The following is a 9,704-nucleotide window of genomic DNA, read 5'->3' on the forward strand; positions in this document are numbered from 1 at the left end:
AGAAATGCTAAAAGCGCAAAATATGTGCATTCAATTAAAAATTGACTGCGCATTGTGTCATGTTGATCAGTTGAAAATATTCGATTTAAATGCATCTGTGCTAATGCGGAATTTTACGTAACATTATTTTCCCTGTACCTCGATATTTATGTCCTCCTCGTTTCTTTGTGACTTTAAAAAGCACTGGGAAAAACACGCAACGTCATATGGGATACCGAATACTTTTGACAGTACCAATTAAAAAAAAAAAATCATAGTTTTATTTTTATGGCCTTAGTTTTCTGTAGAATTATATTGACATGGTAGATTTCACAATTCATTCTCTTTATTTTCCAGATGCATGTCACAATACAACGAGGGACATCTGTCCCTGAGCTGCAAAAATGCAACACATGTTGCAGGATGTACCACTGTCCATTCTGCCAGCCCGCATGGTTTAAACCCACATACTACTGCAAGGTTAAGGACCATGTGGAGGGCCATTTTAACCGAGCAGTGTCACATGAAGGTAAGTTTGCGAGACGCAATTTGTGTGAGTCACAGTATAGATCATTTTTATTTGGATGGCTCCTAACCAATCACTCAGTGACCTGTTGTAGCTGATCATTTATAAAGATGTTGTCTATGATAATTGTAGATGATTATTTAAAACATTTAAGCTCTATTTTCTATTACAGGGTATACCATTCATAGATGTGGGCTACAATGCCGACCAAAACTGCATTTTCATTGCATCTATTGCTGTGGAATAATAATGCGCCGGGTACCCTTTATAAATCACCTTCGCATATGTAAGGAAAAGCACCCTGCTTTGATGGTTTCTGCTGCTGCTGCTAAGGCGCCTGCATCCCCACGACCCACTGCTGTCTCACCTTTTGCTGCCCCACCCACCGCTGCCCATCCCTCTGCTTCCCCACCCTCTGCTGGACCTTCTATCGCTGGACCTTTTACTACTGGACCTTCTACCGCTACGCCACCTGCTGATGCACCACCGTCTGTGCTGCCTGATGTGGCTGCATCATTCATTGCCCCATCTGTTGCCCCACTCTCCACTGCACCTCTTGCTACTGCGCCATGTGCTGCTGCATCCTCTGTGCTGCCTGCTTCTGCCCCACACAGTGCCTCGCCACCTACAGTGCCCATACCGCAAGGTGGACGGATGAAAAAAATCCGTCATCAACAGATTACTCAAAAATGTCCCATCTGCCATATTATGTTCAATAAGAAAAACATTAAAACGCATATTGAAAGAAAGCACACTAAAAGGCAAAAGGATGTGACAGCAATGCACCACCTCGAAAATGAGTGCATCGATCCCGTGAATGGAATATATGCTGTTTCAAAGTCTCACTGTGGTACTTGTATTCCCCTTCATGTTCAGCTTAAAATATGGGGTGAAAATCAGCATGTTTCATGTGAATCATCCGACTGCCAGACAAACATGGACTTTGCATTGAGGAGTGGATTGTCTTCTCATCAGTGTGTACACCTCAGGTCCATAGTATACTGTTCTGCAAAGGAGAAGCAACTTGTGGACCTGATTGTGCAGTCCGGAGAGGCTGAGCAGCATATCGTGGTATTTTGCAAATTTTCTTTTTTTTTAACCTTAACTGAAGGTTTACATTGTATATTGAGGAATGTTATTCACTACCAACAGAAAAATATGCGACTTGTTTATCAAGCTTTATCATTTCTAAATAGTTTAAAAGAAACTGGCATTTGATGCCTATTTGAATTCACAAAATGACCACACAGGCCACTTATGCAATTTCCACGAAATTGTCAATAGGATGTACTCAAAGGCAAACCAAGGTATTTTAAACATGAGTGCCAGAGGGTGCCTGTCTACTTGGACACAGAACTGATGATAGTAAAAGTAATTCTATCTCAAATTAGTTTGATAAAAAAATATTAATAATCTTAACTTAATTTTTAAAGAAAGATAAAATAATTTAAATTCCCCATTACAATTAATGAACATTTCACTTTCATTTGCAGTCGTATCTATCTATCTATCTTTCTATATATATCTATATAGATATATATCTATATAGATATATCTATATAGATATAGATATATATAGATAGATAAGTCTTGATAAGTGTATAGTTAAGATAAATGCCTAAACTTACCACAGCCACTTTGGGGCCTTATTTTGAAATTCAATTTGCCTAAACTTACCACAGCCACTTCCGGCGTATGTCTACCATTGCCTGAAACTACCACCTCCGAGTCTGCAACTGGATACTATAGAAGTGACTGAGAGTGAGCACACCGCATGTTTGATGACTCTGCCACGTTGTTATTAAAAGTCACATAAAACGTAAACCTTGTCTGCTGACCATCATTACATCGGCTAGGCTAGCTTAGCTGTTGTCGTAGTTCAAAGCTTGTGTGGCGTGGGTTGCGTCGGCGCCGTGAGTACGTGCTCGCGCTCAAGCGCGCACAGCAGAGAGTAGCGGACTATCGACTGCTGAGACGCGCTTCACTCGGGTGACGTTGCTCCAGTTCGTGCATATTATGGAGCAGCTTCCGGACAAACGCAAATTGTCCGCCGTGTAGAGCCATTTTGATCTCCTTTTGGAGAATAAGGCATTTATTCAAATCTCCTTGTCTCACCAGGTGCCTCTCGGATTTTTGACGTCTTTTTCCATTGTGTGTGTGTTTTCCACAGCAGGGGAAAAATAGCATGCAAGAAACACAACAGACTGAAATTTTAAAACACTGGAGCATCTTATTTTTCTAAATAAAAATTTGTGAAGACAAAGCCCACAAGCATCCTCATTCACATGGTTTTCACATTATTGAAACACATTGAATGATATAATATGAATGCATGGATGTGAATGATATTGTCAAGGGGCAAGGTCATCTCTATTGTCAAATATGCTTTATGTATGACATGCAGCATCGATGAAATTTCTTCCTCTCAATCCTCAGTGCAAATATGCATGCAAACATGCTGTGCATTAAACACACACAGCTAAGAAAAGATAGCAGCTACACTGTATAAAAAAGACATTATATGTAATCTGAACAGTATAATATATAATATAAACAGCATAAACAACAACTTAAACAATGGCACTTGTATTTATTGTGGGTAAAGTGAGGTAGTGCATTGTATACACTTCATCATCAAATCAGTCAGTTCAGTCTGTCAAGTGGGTTGGCTGCAGGGATTTTGAAGGTCCAGCAGGTGGCAGTGGTCAGCGACACAGTATCAACACAGTGTGTCAGGGTGTCGACACGCCTCATGAGGCCTCATGGACCCATCTAATAACCAGGGAAAAACAAAACTAACCAAAAATGCAAAAGGCGTGAAAAGACAAGATGTCAAAACACAAAGGATACAAAATCGAGATTAAGTTTAACAACAAAAATACTTACTATGAAGAATGAAAAAACGAGGCGAGAAAATATGTGATATGCGAGAAAATATTGATACGAGATTTATAAAGAAAGGAATTTTTAAACCATTTACACATGTGCATATAAAATCTAAATTTAATCCCTGCCTACACTTTAGAAACTAAGGAGAGTGTTATTAAATGTGTAAAGAATAAGGTAATCACATGACCTTGATAGCGTCTGCTGTGTTGTGTTGGGTCTGTCTGACTGAGGCTGCTGTTGTCTTCTTCTCTGATCAAAACAATGTTGTCTTCTACTCTGATCAAAACAGTGTGTCCCCTAGCGGATACTCCATGAATCACACCTTATTAAAACTGTTCATTCCGTGTCTTTTATGCATTTTTCATACCTGTCAACTTTTTGGAGCGCCAACCTGTATAAACTACCAATAAAATCCTGATAAAGAGCAAAAAATCCTTATAACATACCAAAGCATTTTATATGTCAAAATAACGGCAGAAAAAAACCCACGAAATATGAATGATATATTTGTTTCCTTGTAGAACTTGCTTGTACACTACCGAAGTATGCAATGAATACTCTGCTGTTTTCAACTAGGAACCACGTGATTTACTGGAAAGTTACCGGAAATGAAAGCATTCGAGTAGACTAGCAAAAGCAAACGGGCAAAAGCAAACGGAACTACCTGTTAGGGGGAAAAAAAAAAAAAACGGAAATTTTCATAATCCGTATGATTTGTGCGATATGGCCATATACGTAAGATTCACCACAAAATCCGTATGAACTATGGCTAAACCGTATGAGTTGACAGGTATGTCCTACCGACTGCTGTCAGGCTGCTGAATAAAAAATAAAATGATGTGGAAAAACAATTGTAAATAGCACAGCCACCTTATCTATATCTATATCTATATCTATATCTATATCTATCTATATCTATCTATCTATATATATCTATATATAGAGAGATATATATATACCGGTAGATAGATATAAATATATATACAGTGATCCCTCGCGCTAACGCGGTTCACTTTCCGCGGCTTCGCTGTTTCATGGATCCGACGCGAAATGGACAAACATTGCCTTGGAACGCTTTAAACGCGCCACTGGTCATCCCACCGCGCGGATGTCATTGGAACGCCTCCAGCGGAGCACAAGGAGGCGTTGGTGGATTTATTTATTAAATCCAACACCCCACTCACTAGCTCCGCTACTGTGGAGGAGTTTTTTTTTTTATTTTTCAACAGCCGGCGACATCCTGAGGCCAAACAGGACCTGGCCAAGTGCAATTGAGAATCTGTGGAAAGATCTGAAAATTGGTGCTCACGGTCGCTCTCCATCTGATCTGCATGTGGAGGAGGGTTTTTTTTTTTCAACAGCCGGCGACATCCTGAGGCCAAACTGGACCTGGCCAAGTGCAATTGAGAATCTGTGGAAAGATCTGAAAATTGGTGCTCACGGTCGCTCTCCATCTGATCTGCCTGAGCTCGAGCTGTTCAGCAAGGAAGAATGGGCAAACATTTCAGCCTCAAGATATGCAAACCTGATAGAAAGAACAGGGATAGCGAACTCTGGTTTCTCAAGGGCCATATCCTGCCTGTTTTCGAGCTCTCCCTACTCCAACACACCTAATTGAAATGATCAGGATCATTTCAGGCTACTTTAGAGCTTGCTCATGACCTGTTTTTTGGATCAGGTATGTCGGAGGAGGGATTGGTGTTGATTCTCACCCGCCCTCCCCCCCCAAAAAATCCGATTTGACATCTTTGAGTTTGAAGCCTGAAATGTGGCATCGGATCAAAAAGATCTTTCGCAATCTGCTGTACGTGAATGGTTCGGACATTTTTTTTCTTTAGATTTCAGATAACTCTGAGAATACATTTGAATAAAGAGCAACGAATTGAGCATTTCAGATTGAAATCAACCTCGCGTTCTGCTGACACAGACTCATCTCTTTTCCTTCCGCTTGTGGTTGAAGCTGACCTCTCAACGGGGAGCACTGACTCATTTCATGGTGGTGAAATTATGTCATCTTCTTTCCTCAGGCAGGTAGTGTGTGTGTGTGTGTGTGTGCGTATGTGTGTGTGTGTGTGTGTGTGTGTGTGTGTGTGTGTGTGTGTGTGTGGGTGAGAAACCTGCCCCTGGCCGTCACTGATCTAATTGGAAGAAAGGAAGTTTGAGTTCGTGTTGCCAGCTTTTTCCAGTGCTCTTTTGTTCCGACGAGTGACATATCACATCAGACGGAAATCGAGGGTGTCTGAGAAAGAAAAGCGCCGTGCTTCGTTCTTTTCCACGCGATTGCCGTTGTTTCCCCACTCATGACAGTTTAGACTCCGAAATAAAATGTCTCTTGCCGTTCAGGTATACAATGTCTAGATTTGATACTTGACACCGAGTATGGGCTAGCAACCGTGTAATTTTGCAATACATCCACCCATCCAGTTTCTTCACCATTTATGCTCACAAGAATTAGCTAAAATATGTAAATGAGGTCAACTGTTGCACCATTAAGGAATGTTAAGGCAGCTCTGCCTTTTTTTTTTTTTTTTTTTACATGGGGAGATTGACTGTACGCTTTAGATTGTATCTATGGCAAGGTTGCCATGGAAACTGGATGACAGAAATAGGCTAACTACGGCACAGAGAGATGAAGTAGTTCTCTATAGTGGACAGAATTTAGGTCATCATATCTTGTCTGTTGGTCTATAAATTCCACTGTGTTCTAGCTCCATTAATCAGGACAAATCGTATGGAACGTGCGGTCGTTTCCTAAAGTGGCCGCAGGCAACTACTTTGAAAAGAAAAAGAATAATTAAAATTCCCCGATTCTGGCTACCCATTTATTGTTCTCACGGACAATTGTGACATTTTTGACATTTGTGTCTCTAACCTTGAGCTCTGACCCCAAGGTGTATAAACTGCGATGCAAACTGGCTTCAGGTGTCTACTAATAAATGGCATATGAAAATGCCCATGGAAATACAAACGGAAAATGCGTGACATCATCTCAAATATAAGGAGTGAAATGTTCTGATTAACCCGACGATCCGGGTCGGTTGAGAAATGTAACATGATGAAATAAAGGCCATGATAATGACGTAATATAAGGAAATCTTGTTGTTTTATTGAAACAAAATTCCAGTGATGCGCTAACAAATTCATCTTTTCAAGAATAAAATTGTGCAAGTGGTGCCACGATGTACTCACGACAACAAACTTTTTCCACCTTCTCAGAACTTGTCTTCTGCTCTACTTCCAGAATAAGCTTGACGGGGGGTAATTTGTCACAAATTTAACACATTACAGTAAAAGCATACTGTATATTAAATTTTGGCACTTACCATTAACGCATCCATCCATCCATCCATCCATCCATTTTCTGATCCGCTTTATCCTCACAGGGGTCACTGGGCGTGCTGGAGCCTATACCAGCTGACTCCGGGTCGTAGGCGGGGGACACCCTGAACTGGTTGCCAGCCAATCGCAGGACATACAGTATTGAGACGAACAACCGTCCTCGCTCACACTCACACCCAGGGACAATTTTTGAGGGTCCAATCAGCCTGCCATGCATGTTTTTGGAATGTGGGAGGAAATCGGTGCACCCGGAGAAAACCCACACAGGCACGAGGAGAACATACAAACTCCACATAGGTAGGCCGGAGCTGGAATCGAACCCGATACCACTGGGGCACCGGGCCGCACCTACAGCAATTTAATCTCTTACATTTTGGCACTTGCCCTAACAAAGTGGTGCCGTGGTGTTCGACTGGTTAGCGTGTTGCCCTCACAGTGCAGAGATGCAGGGTTCAATTCCGGCTCCGGCCTTCCTGTGTGGAGTTTGAATGTTCTCCCCGTGCCTCTGTGGCTTTTCTCCGGGTACTTCAGTTTCCTTCCACATTCTTAAAACATTCATGGCAGGTTAATGGAACACTTCAAATTGTCCCGAGGTGTGATTGTGAGCGTCTCTGTGTGCCCTGCTATTGGCTGGCAACCAGTTCCGGGTGTACCCCGCCTACTGCCCGAACAACAGCTGGGATAGGCTCCAGCAAAAACGGTGGTTCTCAAATAGGGGGACGTGTACCCCAGGGGTACATGAAGGCACTTTAGGCAGGTATGTAGGATTTTTGAACCTATTTAAAACTAGCATCCATGCTGGATGGCAGCAGTTGCCTCCCAGCTACCAAGAATGACAAAGATCCTCAGTGAAGCACAAGTGTCTCACTAAAACTCAGTTCAGTGCTATGACGTCAGTCTTCTTTTTAATTATTAAATAGATATTTTCAGATTATTAAAAAAATGAATCAATTTTTGCTTTTATTTCAAATTAAGTGAAAGCGATTTAGATCATGGATGGATGAATGAATAAATGATTTTGATCTGTATTATGATCCCAAAGAAGGACACTTTATGGTGATACTGATTGTTTGCTGTCTTGGTACGAAGACTGGTGTGTAGGAGTGCGCAACCGGTGAAAGAGGGAGAAGGAGTCGTGCACAAAAGTGGAATAAAGGAAGGCTAACTGTTTCTGGCATGCCTCCCAAAGGAAAAGCCATGAAGTGCACGGAGGAGACTGTTTCCATGGCTCAGGTGCGAGAATTATTGGAGCAGCAAAAAGACTTTGATGCCACTCTGTTAGCTCAACAGAAGAAACATTTCAAATTGTGTGTTGAAGTCCTTGCTGACTCTGCAAACAAGAAAGTGTGGGAACTCATGGGTCAAGTGCATGACCTTAGATCCAGTATGGAACTCACACAGAAAGATATTTTTAGATTTTAAATCCTACCTCGGCGCCCGGTGGACCAGTGGTTAGCGTGCCGACCTCACAGTGCAGAGGTGCCGGGTTCAATTCCAACTGCGGCCTCCCTGTGTGGAGTTTGCATGTTCTCCCGGGGCCTGCGTAGGTTTTCTCCGGGTACTCCAGTTTCCTCCCACATTCCAAAAACATGCATGGCAGGCTGATTGAACACTCAAAATTGTCCCTAGGTGTGATTGTGAGCACCAATGTTTGTTCGTCTCTGTGTGCCCTGCGATTGACTGGCAACCAATTCAGGGTGTACCCCGCCTACTGCCCGAAGACAGCTGGGATAGGCTCGGGCACTACCCCGTGACCCTTGTGAGGATAAAGCGGATCGGAAAATGGATGGATGGAATACGACTGCAAAACCTGGTACAACACTTGCAATGAAACAAAAAGTGAGATAGTGACGGTCAACAAAAATCTTGCATCACTTAATCACGATCCAACTTTATCGAGGTTCAGTCCAGGCGAAATAATGTCATCATTAATGGCCTTACAGAGTCAGAAGAAAAAGAAAACTGGTCCAACACAGAGGAGAATGTAAAGAAATTTGATGTCAGAAAAGAGTGATTACTGCATTATTGAAATGGACGTCCCACACGTCAGCGACAAGCTAAGTTTGAAACTAAACAAGAAGCTGTAGCGTCCACTGACAAGAAAAGAGATTGGTTCACTTCTCCTGTCCCATGTAAATCCGCTTCAATTCCTAGCGCCGACTTTCAGTTCCAAACAGGCATCCATGCTCCACGCCGACGCTCCTCTCTCCTCATCCTAAGTCTAACAGCCATCATTCCAGCCGCACCAACGCAGACTGTCCAACAGCGCCGACATCTCCGCTAAAAAAACTTCTGCCCATGACAGGCGCAAAAAACACAAGTGCCGCAGGGCTGTTGATGGATGACGCTGAAAATAGCGCCGACTTTCCCCCTGCAGGCACGGGGAGACTATGCAAACTCCGCACAGGAAGGCCGGAGCCGGAATGGAACCCTGCATTTCTGTTTCGTGCACACAGTTTCAAACATTCATCTCGTTTTGCAGACTTTACTCGCAACTACTTTGTAACTGCTTTTTGAATATTGCTTAAAGTTTTTAATAAGTCCATGTCCATTTACTTACATGGTACAAAAGACCAGATTGGAAAGAGTGGGACCTGTTTCATCAGTGTGGATGTTTGGGTTGTTGATGGCGCCCCAAGAGGGCAGTCTTGCACAAGGCACCAATTCAAGCTCGGACCACCACTGAGGACCTGCACAGCAGACAAAGCCATGCACAGCTCGAAGCAGAGTTGAGTCCACAACTGATGAGTCATCTCTCACTGCACAATTCACAACTGTTTGTTTACTTCACTCATCTCCAGCTAGAGCCAGAGCGGTGACAGACAAGGAGCCGTCACACAATGATTTGGCTGTCTTAAAGGATTCCAGCCGTAGATTCCAAGCGGCTTATTTGGGCCCGTGTCTACTTCCCATGTAAACAGCCTAAAGAGTCTTCAGACTGTAAGCCTGTTTGCCACACTGGGGCGGAGAG

The 9,704-nt window shown here is 42.8% G+C and overlaps 1 protein-coding gene across 1 annotated transcript; it reads left to right on the top strand.

Annotated features, from left to right (window-relative positions):
- Positions 1-272: 272 nt before the first annotated feature.
- LOC109516704 (uncharacterized) lies at positions 273-9,466 on the top strand. Its single transcript, XM_019871446.1, has 5 exons — positions 273-508; positions 678-1,576; positions 2,188-2,266; positions 7,923-8,117; positions 9,264-9,466. The coding sequence occupies exons 1-5, from the start codon at positions 337-339 to the stop codon at positions 9,464-9,466; spliced, it is 1,548 nt and encodes a 515-aa protein (XP_019727005.1). The 5' UTR covers positions 273-336.
- The last annotated feature ends 238 nt before the right edge of the window (positions 9,467-9,704 follow it).

Source organism: Hippocampus comes, unplaced genomic scaffold (assembly GCF_001891065.2).
Source record: "Hippocampus comes isolate QL1 unplaced genomic scaffold, H_comes_QL1_v1.1 scaffold100, whole genome shotgun sequence".
Lineage (NCBI taxonomy): Eukaryota > Metazoa > Chordata > Actinopteri > Syngnathiformes > Syngnathidae > Hippocampus > Hippocampus comes.

What these genes read in the sequence shown, in the direction of transcription:
- LOC109516704 (XM_019871446.1), top strand. Translation starts at nt 337, where the DNA reads ATGCATGTCACAATACAACGAGGGACATCTGTCCCTGAGCTGCAAAAA. An exon ending in AGGCTGAGCAGCATATCGTG is followed by an intron (nt 1,577 to 2,187) that starts GTATTTTGCAAA and finishes AACTTACCACAG; the next exon opens with CCACTTCCGGCGTATGTCTA. An exon ending in TACTATAGAAGTGACTGAGA is followed by an intron (nt 2,267 to 7,922) that starts GTGAGCACACCG and finishes TGCCTCCCAAAG; the next exon opens with GAAAAGCCATGAAGTGCACG.